Source organism: Sarcophilus harrisii, chromosome 4 (assembly GCF_902635505.1).
Source record: "Sarcophilus harrisii chromosome 4, mSarHar1.11, whole genome shotgun sequence".
Classification (NCBI taxonomy): domain Eukaryota; kingdom Metazoa; phylum Chordata; class Mammalia; order Dasyuromorphia; family Dasyuridae; genus Sarcophilus; species Sarcophilus harrisii.
The window spans coordinates 16,629,855-16,646,048 of NC_045429.1; the positions used below are offsets into that span (position 1 = coordinate 16,629,855).

The following is a 16,194-nucleotide window of genomic DNA, read 5'->3' on the forward strand; positions in this document are numbered from 1 at the left end:
GTCTAGGAAATCCCAGGGATTTCTGTTGTCTCAGGGATCACAAAGAAACTTTTATTTACCTTTACAACTTGACACAATATGCAATTTTTTCTTCATTTTCTAGATGATAGGTAGATAATTAAGTAGGTAATTAGGCAGACAGACAAATAGGTAGCTAGATAAATGGAGATAGATAGATGGATGGACGGATGGATAGATGGATGGATAGACAAAGACAGATAAATAGAAAAAGAAAATCAGGGATGGGAGAGATAAATGGATGGTAGGTAGATGAACAGATTGATACTAGATAGATAGAGATGGTTGGGAGATACACATTCATGCCTATCAACGCTAGCTCTACATGGTAGATAGATATTTCTCTAGATAGAGATAGTAGAGAGAGAAGTTAGGAAGATAGACATAGCTATACAAATGTAGAGATGATAATATAGATACTAGGCAGATAGGTAAATATATGCATATAACATGGATACATATGAGGAGGATAGAATATAAATGCACGGGCATGATTTATTCCATAGATTTCTCAGATTCTGCTGAATCTAACAACCATTTTTGAGTTTCTACTGTTTTCCCGACACCGTTCAGAGCTGAACATGCAGAGACATATATGGCCCGAAGCCTATTCTCTGGGAATTTAGAGCCAATAGAGAGAATAAGAGATCTTCTTTGCAGACAAGTAGACCCCAGGGTGAATAACAGAAATGCACCCGAAGAAGCAAGGCCAGACCGCATGCTAGGAGGTAAATGTTGCTTGAGTGGATGAAAATCTCCCTTCTTTTAGGCTACGAACGTGCCAAGGGACGTCTCCCTCCTGGGCGGTGATTTCCATTGTCAGATTGCAGCTGTGCGGGCGCTGAGCATCAGCTGCACCCACAAAGCCGCCATCGCTCCGGAGCGAACGCCAATTTGCTCTTCTCCGGGGAGAATAGGAGGCTGATTACAAAAATAAGTAGGTAGGTTTCTTTCATTATGTACTATGGATAAGGCAACTGTAAACACTACTTCTCTCATTTAGAGGTGGCACACACAACAGATTGGAAAAGCTCTATCTCCAAGCTACAGGGGCAGAAAACCCTTATCTGCATATGATGGTGATGAATATATATTCGATAAGCATTTTAAATAGAGTTGATAAGTCAAAGGAGACCATATACCTTTTATAGATGAAGCCTTTTCAGGGACAGACTGTCCTTGAATCACTAATTCAGAGGAATAACATGGATACAGAACTTCGAGGTTTGCCAAGTGACTCTCTCATTTGATCCTCATGACAGTTCTTAAAAGTTAGTTCTACTATTGTACCATGTTTCGGTAAGAAAACTAAAGCAGAGAGAAATTCAGTTTCTTGCACAGGATCACAGAGTTTATAATGTCTGAAGCCGGATTTGAACTCATCTTCTTGATGCTAGGCCCCATGTTCTATCCTCTAGGCCACCTAGCTTAGCATATGTAGGTTGGAAAAAAAAATTGGAATGGAAAGTGCAACAAATTTTCATTTTTTTAAAAGAGATTGAACATGTAGGAAAAATTTTACAAAGATACACAGAATCACAAAATCTCAGATTCTAGGAGCTGGAAGGAAGCCCAGTAACCACTAATTCCTGAACAAAAATATAATACAAATCATATCTAGGCAAGTTTTGGAGCAATAACTGAGTTCCAGTGTCACCTCTTCCATGAAACCTCCCCTCACCTTTCCATCTCTCTTCTAGTAGCAATTGGATCTCCTATAAAATACCCATTTTCAAATTTAGATTGTCTTAATGTATGATAGATGGGGCTCTTCTGCTCAACTATGATGACATTCCTTGAGGGCAAAAATCATGTTTTCTTTCTCCTTTTGTTGAATATGGTGCCAATTCTTAAAATAAGCCCAATAAATAATCAATAAATGGTTGTCTAACGAATGAATAAATATTAGCATCAAAGAATCACAGATCATTAGAAATAGGGGAGAATGGAAAACAGATGTTAGGCAAAAAGAGAGTATCAGTATGTGGAATTTAGACCTCAAGGTGTCAGGGCTGGGGGGAGTCTTAGATTATGGAAAACTAGAATATGAAGGAAGTTAGAACAGGCAAACACGGTAAAATAGATTATTAGTATTTTAGAAAGCGATATGGCAGGTAACATGACGATGTCATGGAATGAGATGATATGGATTCAAGATTAGGCTTTGACATTTCTGCTTGTATGATTGTGAATGACAAATCTGAGTTTGCTAATGTATAAAAGGAGATACCAGTTGCTTTAGTATCATAGTCACTTAGACAACAAGCATTATTTGAGTGTTTACGATTTGCCAGGCACTACTTACATAAATTTAAATTGGAATTATTATAGGACATTATATGAAAAATAGGGGGCATTTCTGAGTTTTAAATGTAGTCTCAGCCACTCACTAAGCAAGTTATTTTACTCTGTTTGCCTTAGTTTCCTCACCCATAAAATGAGTTGGAGAAGGAAATAGCAAACCACTCCAATATCTTTGCCAAGAAAATCCTCAATGGGATCACAAAGATTAAGAAATGGCTGGAAAATATCAGAACAACAACATATGAATAGTTTAGCCCAATCCCTTTATTTTAAAATTGAGAAAATAAAGTGAAAATAAAGGTGGTGACTTTCCTAAGTATCCATGCTGCGATTTGAATCCAGGTATTTGTTTGTGCTTTTTTTAAACTACAGATCCAGAATGATAGAGCAGTAAAGGACCTTAGATAATCATCTGTTTGAACCAATTATAGGTTGTTAAATTAAGGGAAATCTTGGAAGATAGAATGCTAGCTCGTAGAAAATAGAATCTTTACATTGATGGGAAAGTTTGGGACAATTTTTTGGAATCAGTATGTTATAATGGAGTCAGAGGACATGGGGGCAAATCACAGCTTCCCTATTTTCTATTACATATGACTTTGGGAAAGTCATTTATTTCTTAATAGGGCTAAGTTTCTTTGACTTAAAATGAATAGGGCTGGGAACAAGATGGTTTCTTGATTCCCTTTCATCCATGATCCCAGTTAAGCACCTCACTTTAGAGATGAAGATTCAAAGAGAGTGAAGGCATTTATCCAAGATCAATTCTTTTGAATGGCTGCTCTTGTAGAAGGATGCTGGTTTTATTGATTTGAAAAATTAGAAACACCTTCTGGTCTATCTATTATCTGGATTGCCTCAAGTGCAAGGTCTAATACATTGTTGGCGGAGTTGTGAAACGATCCAATCATTCTGGATAGCAATTTGAAACTATGGCCAAAGGGCTATCAAACTGTTCATACCCTTTGACTCAGCAGTGCCATTACAAAGTCTGTATCCCAAGGAAATCATAAAGAAGGGGAAAAGATCCATATGTACAAAAATGTTTGTAGCAGCTCTCTTTGTGGTAGCAAAGAATTGGAAAAATGTGTAGATGCCCATCAATGGGAAATGGATGAATAAACTGTGATATATGAAGGTAATGGAATGTTATTGTTCTATTAAAGCGATCACAAGCTGATTTTAGAAAGGCCTGGAAATATTTACATAAACTGATGCTGAACAAAATAAACAGAACCAGGAAAACAGTGTACACAATGACAACAAGAATGTGTCATGATCAACTATGAAAGACTTGGTTCTCCTCAGTGGTTCAGTGATCCAAAGCAATAAACTTTAGACAGAAAATGCTATCTGCATCCAGAAAAAAGAACTATAGAGACTGAATGCAAATCAACATATGCTATATTCACTTTTTTCTGTTTTGTTTTTTCTCTCCCATGGTTTTCTGTTTGCTCAAATTTTTCTCTCCCAATAGGATTCATAAAGCAATGTGTATTAAAAGTAAATTAATTTTAAAAAATAAATGCAAGGTCCTATGATCTATTCCAGGTAGTTCAGCACATCTGGGCTAATTTCCATTTGAATTGGAAAGATCTCTTATATTAAATATCTCATTTTACATGTATATGTATATATGTATACACACATATATGTATGTATATAAATACATGCATATATATATATATATATATATATATGTCAAAGCTTATAGCTTCTTATTACAAGGATTCTGAGTTGACATGATAGATGAAACCTGAATGCAGAAGTCAATTGCCTCCTTTTCTCCAGGCTATGTTTGATGACCAATATGAAGGAGAAGGGATATTTTTTTTGCCTATTTATTATGGAGGCAAAGAAATTCTTTTATTTTGGAAACAAATAAGCTCCAAATCCCTTGTTGAGTTGGAGAGTGATGATTTTGCAAAATCTTTCTCTGGTGACTTATCATCTAAAGTTCTAACCTCTAAGGGAGGCCCCTGTAAACACACTGTTCAATAGAAGCAAAAATTTACTGTGATACTTCTTTACTAGGTTTAATATAAATCAGGAGCAAGAGAGTTCACAGATAAATAGCTTTGTGGCAGATCCCAAAAGAGGATGCTATGGCTAGTTAAGAAGGATGAAGGTCACTGTGAGAAGTAGGAAGAGTTCTGGGTCAGAAGTTCAAATCTCAATGCTAATACTTATTGAGGTCAAATAATTTGAATAACCTCTCTGGGCCTCAGTTTCCTCATTTTCCAAATTAGAGATTTGTGACCTTTTGATATCATGGACCCCTTTCACAGTCTAGGGCATGGACCCCCGATTAGGAATTTGGATTAATTGATTTTGATTTCTTCTCTCCCTATATCCCATGAGCTCAGAGCCGGAAGGGAGAGCATGTTAGAGTGGAAAAACACAATCTGGTTCACATCCTGCCTTATGAATCTACTACCCATAAGGCCTTTAGATGAGTCACCACATTTTAATCAATAATAAAATGAAGTTAAATATACCCCAAGTCTTATACCCAAAAGATATCCAAGAAAGAGGAAAGAGACTCTAATCTGTAAACATATTTGCTGATTTATGGTAGTAAAGAACTAAAAATGAAGGGGAAACTCATCAAATCCAGAATGGCTAAACAAATTATAGTATATACATGTGATAAATACTGAAAGATCTGGTGTTAGAAAAACCTGAGAAGATCTACAGACTAATGCCGAGTGAAGGGAAGAGAATCAGGGGAGCAATTTGTACAAGAATAATGGTTATTAAAAAATTTTGTAAGACATAAATTTTGAATAATGAAATGAGCAGCCATGACTCTAGAGAACCATGGAGAAGGCTAGTTGTTTACCTCTTGACAGAGAAGTCATGGACTCAAAGCATAGAAAGAGACATATATTTCTGGACATAGCACATATGTGGATTTGTTTCAACAATGCTTATTTGTTACAAAAAGTGTGTGTGTGCTTTTTCAATAGTGAGATGATAAAGGAGAAGAAACTAGTAATAGTGTTGCCAAAAGAAAGAAAAGAAGATAATTGAAACATTTTATTTTTAAAAAAGTAACTTGTGAAAGCAAAAGAAAGATCAGAAGGAAACAAATATGTAGGAGAGTTGTTTTTTTGTTTTTTGTTTTTTTTATTAAATTTGCTATATACTTTTTTTGGGGAAAAGAGTATATTTAGGAGTCACAGTTTTCCATACAATTCTCTTTTTCTCTCTACTTTGTATATAGAGAGGTACTTTTTATTTTTATTGGAAGTGATTATAATGTTTGGAATGAAAAAAAAATTAATAAAAAATTTACAAAACATTAAAAATAAAAACATAATAAAAGGATAGGGCTAGATGACTTCTGAAGTTCCTTCCAAAGTATTTAAGCTTTAGCTTCAGCATTTGATCTTCCAGAAAACAGCTTAAATTAATTTCTTTAAGCAGTGATTGATTTGGTCTCTTTGCTGTCCAAGGGACTCTTACAAATCTCCAGCACCACAATTCAAAAATAGTAATTTTGCAGTGCTCAGCTTTCCTTGTAATCCAACTCTCACAGATATACATTGTTACTGGAAAAAACACAGCTTTGACTGTGGGGACCTGTGTCAGCAAGGTGATGTCTCTCCTTTTTAGTATGCTGTCCAGATTTGCCATAGCTTTTCTTCCAAAGACCAAGTACCTTTTAATTTCATGGCTGTACCGTCTTCAGTGATTTTTGAGTCCACGAATATAAAATCTGATACTGTTTGCATTTCTTCTCCATTTGTCAGGAAGTGATGGGATCAATTGCCAAGATCTTAGTTTTTGAGATAGGAAGCTTCAAGCCAGCTTTTACACTCTCTCTTTCAGTCTCATCAAGAAGTTTCTTAATTCCTCTTCACTTTCTGCCTTCAGAATGACATCATTTGCATATCTAAGATTGCTGATATTTCTCCCAACAATCTATGATCTAGGTTCCTGCAATAAATAAATCAATATGTTTTTGTTATGTGTCTACTGTGTGTCATTAATCGTGTCGGACATGGGTGATACTAAGACAAAATCAAGGAAATGGATCTGTTTTAAATCTTCATCTTTAGGGAACTTCCTTCTTTTGGAGACAGAAATCATGTACCTGAAAAAGTAGATACAGAACAGATACCAAAACGTGCAACTTGATTGGGAATTGGGTTGTTGAGATGGGGGAAGACATCAGACTATTGGGAAAGAAACCAAGGAAGGACTTTCAAAGCAAGTACCATTTAAGTATCAAAGGAACAAGACAGCAATTCCAGGAAGCTGTGGTCATAAAGGGAAGTACTCTAGAAGGAGGGGATGATACATTTTAGGAAAGACATTGATGACCTGAACTGGCAGAAATCATGAGGCTGGTGTGGATGAGAATGGATATTCTTCAATTTCTCCACATATCCTTGGCTCCCACTACAAGGCTTGAGATATACAATGCTGAACTAGACTGGACTGGGTCAAGTTGGAATTCTAGCTGAGCTATTTAAAATCCAAAAAGTTAATGCTATTAAAATGATTCACTAAATATGCCAGCAAATTTGGAAAACTCAATAGCAGCAAGTGGATTGGAAAAGATGAATTTATATCCCATTCCTAAAGAAGGACCACACCAAGAAAGCTTCAAATTACTTAGCAATTATGCTCATTTCAAACACCAGAAAGATTATGCTTATGTATATACAAATCAGATTTCAGCGATGTGTGAACTAAGAATTATCAGAAGAGTAGAGGAACTAGAGACCAAATTGCCAGTATATGCTGGATTATGAAGAAAGCAAAGAAAAACATCTACTTCTGTTTCTTTGATTACATCAAAGCCTTTGACTGTGTGGATCACAACAAAATGTGGCAAATCTTCAAAGAGATGGGAGGACCAGATCGTCTGTCTTACTTGTTTCCTGAGGGACCAGTATGTGGGCCAAGAAGCAAACAGTTAAAAAGAAACATGGGACAACTGGCTGGTTTAAGATTGGAAAAGGAATATGATAAGGGTTTATATTGTCACCTTATTTATTTAATTTTATGCAAAGTATATCGTGTGAAATGACAGGCTAGATGAATCAAGAACTGGAATTAGGGGTGCTGAGAGAAATATCAACAATCTCAGATTTACAGATGACGCCAATCGGAACACAGAAAGTGAAGAGAAATTAAGAAACTTCTTGATGAGGCTGAAAGAGGAGAGTGTAAAAGCTGGCTTGAAGCTTCACATGACAAAAACTAAAATCTTGGCAACTGATCCCATCACTTCCTAGCAAATGAAGAAGAAATGGAAACTGTCGGATTTTATATTTGTGGACTCAAAATTCACTGAAGACAGTGACTGCAGCCATGAAATTAAAAGATGCCTGGTCTTTGGAAGAAACACGGTGGCAGATCTGAAACAGCGTACTAAAAAGGAGAGACATCACCTTGCTGACAAAAGTCCCTAGGATCAAAGCTGTTGTTTTTCCAGTAACAACGTATGCTTATGATAGTTGGATTATAAGAAAATCTGAGCACTGCAGAATTACTGCTTTTGAATTAGGGTGCTGGAGGAAATATTTGAAAGTCCCTTGGATAACAGATATCAAGTAACTCGATGCTTAAAGAAATTAATTTAGGCCATTTTCTGGAAGGTCAAATATTCAAGTTGAAGCTTCAATAATACTTTAGCCATATAATGAGAATATTATCTCCATTAAAGAGACCCTGATGTTGGGAAAAAATTAAAAGCAAAAGGTAAAGGGGATGGTATAGGATGAGATGGAGAGATAGCATTATGGAAACAATGAACATGAACTTGGACAGATGTTGAGAGATAGTGGAGGATAGAAAGGCCTGGTATGCCCCTTTTATCCCAAATGGTCCTAAAGAGTGATTCACAATTGGATGACTGAACAATAACAACAAAAATTTGAGAAAAAAAGCTATTTTTATTCTATGGGTTCCATGATTCAGTGGTGTTAGTACCCACTCACTCCATCCTTGCACATAACAATCAGCCAGTCAATTAACAGATCTTTCTTAATTGCTTACTGGGAACCAGGATATGAGTTAAATAATGTAGACTAAAATGAAATAATACTCGTCCTTGAGGAGTTTATATTCTACTCAGAAGATAGTATCTATGTTTGTATGCATGTGTATATCTTTGTGTTAATATATGTAGCTGTATATTACACATATATGTACACACATACACATAAGCAAAGGTTAAAGGCCAACATCCAGGAATCATTGAGTCCAAATCTGAATCTATGGCCAGCGGTCTGCACACTGTATTGCCAGAGGAGAAAAGTAACTCATAAAGATGAAGTGCATTATGTACCAACATCCAATAAAGAATAGAGATAAATGACCTGAGGCCATTTTTCTATTATAATGGGTGTGAACTATCTCTGTTTTAAGTCTCTTGCTCTTTCCTCTTTCTCTCATTGTCTCCCTTGGTCTTTCTCTGGCTCCATTCTCTGATTCTTTGTTTCTCTCTATTTCTGCTTATTTATTTTTCTGTCTTTGTCTCCCCTTTTTCTGATTTTTTTTTCTGTGAGTTTATCTGCCTCTCCCTTTGAGCCTTGAATAAGGAAGATTGCTGTGGGCAAAGACTCAAATTGGGGAAATTGAGTTACTTTGTCTCCTACTTGGTCAATTTTCACATTTCACTTAACATAGTGCTTGGTACATAATAGGCACTTAAGAAATGCTTGATGATTTTAGTATCAAAAGACTCAAATTCAAATCTTACCTCTTCTACTTACTTCTATGCTACTGTTAGAAGTTACTTTACCCTCATTTATAAAATATCCTGGAGTATTTGAATAATGATCATTCTGGTCCATTCTTAGCACAAATCCATGAGTGTGGGACCTTAAAAGTCACCGACACTGATCCTCTCATTTTACTAGACTACAACCTGGAAATGGAGCAAAAGAAAGTGATGTGTCCAACTTCACTCTGGTAGGAGTAATCTGCAGATCAGAGACCACAATTCATGGTTTGCCTTTCCAAGTTTAACTCTCTTTTCACTGTCCACAGAATGTCTAATTTTCTAGCTCCCAGTAAATAAATCTGAAGATATCTTTCTTGGATTTTTAAATACCATGGCTCTTAAAAAAAACTCTAGATTATATTAAAGCTATTCATTACTGACCTAATAATGAGAATGAGAGAAGCCCACAGAGGCCTTGCAGCTTGCTCAGCAGAGATCATTTCTCCTATGTGAAGGATGACTGGCTCCCTGATCTATTTACCCCAGGGAGCCAATGAAATAGGGAGCTGAGACAGACAGATTGATAGATAAACCCAGAGACAAGACACCTATATACATACATACATACACATAGAAAAAATTGGATAGATGATAGTCAAATGATAAACAGATGGACTGATGATTGATATAGATATATGTGATATATGTATATGTATATATAGATATAGATATGTATAGAAATCTTGAACATTGGCTCACAAACATGTGAAGTTCTCCTGGTGAAGGGGAAGCACACATCATCAAGAAGGCTATGGAACTAAAGGAGGGAGCTTTATGCTGGGACAATTGATAATAATGAGGGAAATTCAAAAACAAAGAGGAGGGAGAGGAGTACAAATATAGTTCCTTTGCTGGATAGCTACTTCAGAGTCAAAGATAAGAGAAATCAGGAGGAAGCTTCAGAACCTATTTGCCCAAGGTCTTAGAGATAGGCAGGAGACACTCAGCTCTTGTTGTTCCTGCCCTAGCTCCCCTTCCCCACTTCCCAGTACTACTTCCCTCTAACAACCTAAAAGCTGTTCTACTTTTCCAAAGACAACTGCCTACTGGGGAGCTGCTGAAAGGAAATTGTCTGGAGCTGAGGCTGCAGAAATTTAGGGAGCTCCTGGCTTGTCTGCAGCATTGCCAGATACCTTGGAGAGTTTCTTTTGGGGTAAGGCCTACTAGAACAGCCATCCCTCCCTCCCTTCCTTTAAAGCCTTTCCCCATTTCAATCCGACCTGGATTGTGTGTGACTACAGGCAAGTGCCTTAGTCTCTTTGTAGGTCTCAGTTGCAGACTTGCAAAATGAAGTCGAACTAGCCAGTTTCTAAGGTCCCACCTGCTCCATCTTTGATCCCAAGATTCTCTACTCCCTGCCCCTACCAAACGGGGCGCCCCCCTGCAGTGAACTCAAGGCTAACCTAGCTGCAGACTCGCAGGGGGAGGGAGAGGGGGAGGGATGGTGTAGTCTAGGCCGAGATCGGTTTGGGCTAGCAACGGGCTCCCGCGTCCTTAGCAACCAGGAAATGGGGCGGGGTTTGCCGTCTCCTGTGAATCTCTTCACCTGATTGGTGCACACCTCTCCTCCTACATTTAGCTCCAGGGCTCTAGTCCCCCAGACCGCACCTTCCTACCTGCTGCAACCTCTCCAGGGAATCTAAGTGGAACCCACTCTCCTCTGAGCATCCTGGGCGCCAAGACTTGCTTAGGTAAGCGCCTGGAGATCCTTGGTAGCCCCTTGGTGCAGGGGAGGAGCTGGGACCGGGCGAGTTTTGCGCTTAGAGGAGGTGTAGCTTAGCGCAAAGAGAGCCTGCCAGAATCTGGGGGCCCGAGTCCATGTTCCCCCTCTGGTCCTTGTGGGTCCGAGACTTTGAGGAAGACTTTTAGACTCTCAGTTGGTTTCTAACAACTCCAATGGTAGAGAATTTCCTCGAGAAATCAAAAGTTCCCCAAGAAAACCTTTGGGGAACATCTGGAGAGAGCCAGCTCCTGGGACGCGAACAGTGGCTTTCTGCACTTTGCCCCCTCCCTCCCCACAGCTCCTGGCAGTGTTCTAAAGGCTCCCCGGTTTAAAGGAATTCTTTTCTAGAAGCCAAGCCTCCTGGGCTCCTTCTGGCTGTTCCACCTCCCCTCCCCCCCCCCAGATACTGCATCTCTGGGCTCCAGGTATCTTCTCTGGCTGCTCCCCTTCCGCCTCCCCCCCACTTCTTAGAATATTCTGATTATTGACCTCCCCGGCTTCTCTTAAGTCGCAACTAAATTCTCTCTTCTACAGGATAACCCCTCTAAGTTCCAGAGCCTTCCCACTCATATTGATACTCTGTCTATGGAGCTTGTTTGTATGCATTTGTTTTCTGGTTGCTTCCTCCATTAGATAAGGAACTCCTTGAGAGCAAGAACTGCCCTTTTTCTTTCTTTCTTTCTTTCTTTCTTTCTTTCTTTCTTTCTTTCTTTCTTTCTTTCTTTCTTTCTTTCTTTCTTTCTTTCTTTTTTTCCTTCCTTCCTTCCTTCCTTCCTTCCTTCCTTCCTTCCTTCCTTCCTTCCTTCCTTCCTTCCTTCCCTCCTTCCTTTCCTTCCTTCCCTCCTTCCCTTTCCTTCCTCCCTCCCTCCTTCCTTCCTTCCTTCCTTCTTTATTTCCTTTCCCCCTTCCCCCTTTCCTCCGTTTTCCCTTCCCCCTTGCCCCCTTCCCCCTTCCCTCCCTCCCTTCCTTCCTTCCTTCCTTCCTTCCTTCCTTCCTTCCTTCCTTCCTTCCTTCCTTCCTTCCTTCCTTTCTTCTTTCCTTCCTTCCTTTCTTTCACCAGGCAAAAAAGTGGGTATAACAATATGTTTATTGATTGATATGGAATCAGGTGCTAAACTAGAGGGGGATTGGCAGTCTAGAAGAGGGAGGAGACAAACACTTTAAATGAAAGTTGAAACCAGTTCAGAGAGACCCGAGCCTTTTATTTTCAATCCTGAATCATAATTTTATATTTTAAATCTGGAAAAGACTTTCAGATGTCATCTAGTCCAAGCCTTCCATTTTTTATAGAGGAGAAAACTGAGGATTGTAAAGATTGGGACTTGGCAAAACCATTTAGGAAGAAAGTGGGAGAGGGAGAATTTGAATTCAGGCTTTGTGGCTATAAATGGAGGGTTCTTTCCACTATGCCCCACCATGAGAAGTTTTCAGTCAAAACTGGATAGTTTGGAAAGTAGAAAGAACTGGGTTAAAATGGGAAGACGGTGAGATTTGGAATCAATGCACCTGCATCCAAACCCCAACTCTGCTGCTTACTCTCTCTGTGACTTTGGCAAAACAACTCTCTGACCCTCAGTATCTTCATTGGCAAAACGGTGGTGGAAATGACCTTTATATTTCCTTTGGCAACACCCGCCAACATGTCCCTGGTCTGCCTTAGCTGATATTAGTTTTACTATAATGTTTACTTAGGAACAGACATGGGAGCTTTATGAATCTTCCTCTGCCCACTCCCCACCCCTACCTACATCTACTTCCTGAGTTAAGAAGAACTTTAAAAGTAGGCATGCCTTTAAGGTGGCTCTAAAGGGCTGCTGGTCTTGTCCCCTCCTTTTATTCCTAAAAGAAGTGAGTCTTGGAGTAGCCATTTGAATCTCCCATGATCATTCCGCTAGCAGTCATCAAGTTGGGTCCCAGATGTTTATCAGAGACATTGTGCTACTTCTCTGACTTACACATGCTAGCTAGTAAGTAATATTTGGGGTTTTCCCTAATTAAATGAAATGAAGTATCATCATGGATTGAGAGCAGGCAAGAACCTTGGATATCATCTCCAGCTCATGTCTCTCTTTTGACAAAAGTGACCACTAAGACCCAGAGAGAAGTAAGTTGCCCAAGACTAGTACAAGTAGGAAATGTTTGGACCCAGCTCCTCTGACTCAAAATTCTGCTCCTTCCATTCCAAGTGGCTTTGGATGGCCGTGGGCAAAAGAGAGTCACATCCTTTATTGGAATTGTGCGGTTAACCCTAGCTTTTCTTCTTTGCAGTGGAGAGAAAGCAGCCCCATGCTGGCCTTCTCGAAGTCTTGAAGCTCCAGACTGCAGAGTTCCAAGGACAGGGCTGTAGGTGTCTAGTGGGAACATTCCAGAAAGTCATGGCTTCCTCTTGGGACACCCCCTATCGGAGAGCTCCAATACCTGAGACGGTGGTGAAAATTATCGGGAGCAAACATTACCGATTCCTGGTGGAGAAGCCGAAGACGTAAGTTGGTAGTTTGAAATATGTGTTAAACCTGGATGGAAGAACCTAATAATGAGTCATTAAATAATTTTGGGAGATGAAGGAGTCCTCAAATATAGATAGATAAGTAGAGAAAAGAGAGAGAGACAGAGAGAGACAGAAACAGAGAGGGAGACAGACAGAGACAGAGACAGTGAGAGAGAAGCTCATACAGATAGATAAATATATAGATACACAAATACCTATATACGCATATCAGTATAAAGGTCCATCTATAGATGTACTCATCTATCCATCTATACCTATCTCTGTCTGCCTGTCTGTCTTTTTATCTGTCTATCTATCTACCTATCATCTTTGTAAAGCTTTAATCTAGTAAAATAATTAAAGCTTAAAATTGCACTAAGACATTTGAGCCCCTCGGTATAACCTGAGAATCCCATTCATGTTAACTAGTGACATGAAACTTCATCTCCTCAATGGCTTGAAGGGGAAGGAGAGGGAGGCAGGGAGCATGGAATTTTTGATATTTTTCATTTTTATAATTTCCCAAACTTCACCGAAGCATTCTTTTTGGGATATGTCAGTTCATCACAAAAGAACTGGAAAAATAGGAAGTGAGCAGGTTATGAAGACTTTAAAATGCTAAAATAAATAAATAAAAAAATTTACTCACTAGAGTTTATCTGGTATGGCAGATGGGGAGGGAGGACATGCTATGGTCATATCTGCCCCTTTTAAAATATATATTTGCAAACCTTTTGTCCTTAATTTTGACATTGAGGTATATGTCTACATTCCTGTTCTCTTGAGGAAAAAGGACTGGATCCATCCCTTCATGATTTCTCAGTTAAGGAAACTTCCTCTGCCAATGCAACTTGACACTTCTCTGTTACCTGCAGCCTTAGAGAGATGACTATGGTTGAGTTGCTTAGGGTTACCTAGTAAGTATCTTTCAGATGCAGTAGTTGAATCCTGGTCTTCCTGGTTTTGAGAACAATTCTCTTTCCAGTATGCTATGCTACTTTTTGTTCTATTGAGCAGATGTTATTATATCTCCTGGATTTGATGTAACCAGCAACAGTGTTGTCTACAAAAAGGAGCATCTGGAGGACTTCATCATCCACAGAAAAATTCTTTTCAACTTGTATTATACAGCGGATCTCCCCTATCACTCTAGGAACTAAGGATATATATGAAAACAATAAAACATTTTTCTTCTTTTTAATAGTGATTCTTTAAAAAAATATATTTATTTTTAGCATTCTTTTAAATTAAGACTTGAATTAAAATTTCTCAGAAGTCTGAGTTTCAAATTCTCTTTCTCTATCTCATCCTTTCCCTACTCAATAAGAAAGCAAACAATATGATAAGCAATAATCATGGAATATATAATTCCCTTTTGGCCATATCATACCAAAAAGGAAGAAAAAAGCAAGAAAAGTATAATTAAATTTGCACTCTGAGTTCATCAGTTGTCCCTCTGGGGATAGCTCACATTTTTCAACATAAGTTTTCTGGAATTGTGTTGGATCACTGTCTTGATGAGAATAGCTGAGTCATTCACAGTCTATTATCATTACAACATTGCTGTTATTATAGAGAATCATCTACTGGTTCTATTCGCTTCACTTTGCATCGGTCCATATAAGCCTTGCCATATTTTCTGAAACCACCCCCACCCTTATTATTTCTTATAGCACAATAGTTTTCCATCACAATCATGTATCATAAATATTTTTGGTAGAAATAGTTCTTTTTCCTTTGATCTGTTTAGGGTACAGACCTAGTGGTATTGCTGGATCAAAGGGTATTTACAGTTTTATAGCCTTTTAGGCAATTTCAAATTGTTCTTTAGAATGATTGGACCAATTCGCAAATCTATGAAGACTTAATTTTTGAACTATTTTCCTTCATCTGATCTAGCATTTGTCATTTCTGATAGGTGTAAAATGCTACTGCAGAGTTGTTTTAATTTTATTTCTCCAATCAATAGTAATTTAGAGATTTTTTCACATGACTATATAACTTTTATGTCTTCTTCTAAAAACTGTTCTGTTCATATCTTTTAACAATTTATCAATTATGAAATGAAATTTTACAAAGTTCCCTATGTATTTCAGGCAAAAGGGCTTTTATCACAGAAACTTGCTGTAAAAATACTTCATATCATTTTATTGTCCATGTTGATACTCCATTGTCCATTTAATTTCATCAAAAGGTAGTTTCCCTGGTAATCTCTTTTATTTAGGTTTCTTTTTGCTTTTCCTTTGTCTTAAATCATAATTGCCACCCTGACTTTTTTTTTTGACTGAAGCATAATAGATTTTGCTCTATCTCTTTATTTTAATTATCTGTGTATCTTTCAGTTTCAAGTGTTTCTATTATAAATAATGTATTGTTGTATTCTAGTTTTTAATCCATTCAGTCCTTTGCTTCCATTTTATAGGTGAATTTATGCCCTTCCTGTTCACAGTTATAATTACTATGTATTTCCTTCCATCCTATTTTTCACTTTATTCTTTTTTTTTCTTTCTTTTTTTGTCTAGTCCCTCCTTAAAAGTCTATTTTGCCTCTGAGCACTGTCTTCTTTAATCTGCCCTCCTTTCATCATCCCCTTCTTTCTCTTATCCCTTTTACTTCCAATTTTTCTATTGGATAGGATAGATTTTGATGCCCAACAGTGTGTGTACTTTCCTTTTTGAACCAATTTTGATAAGATTGATGGTCAAGCATTGTCTGATACTTGCCCCTCATTTCCCCCTTATGTGTCTCTTTTAGGGGAGATAATTCCCCCATTCTACCTCTTCCTTTGTTTGTCTCCCAATCTCACTTCTTTTTCTCACCCCTTCATTATTTTTTAAATCATCCCAACATAATTGACTCAGTCTCATCTCCTCTATCTATATGGACTGCTTCTAATTGCCCTAATAATGATAGTTCTTG

At 38.0% G+C, this 16,194-nt stretch overlaps 1 protein-coding gene across 1 annotated transcript in view; it reads left to right on the forward strand.

Moving 5' to 3' along the window:
- The first annotated feature begins 10,631 nt into the window (after positions 1–10,631).
- Positions 10,632–16,194, forward strand: part of C4H1orf87 (chromosome 4 C1orf87 homolog) — a 59,226-nt gene continuing 53,663 nt past the window's right edge. Inside the window, exons 1-2 of the mRNA XM_031969014.1 lie at positions 10,632–10,755; positions 13,056–13,269. Coding sequence (XP_031824874.1) covers positions 13,163–13,269 — 107 coding nt within the window. The 5' untranslated portion in view covers positions 10,632–10,755; positions 13,056–13,162. The remainder of the gene's footprint in view (positions 10,756–13,055; positions 13,270–16,194) is intronic.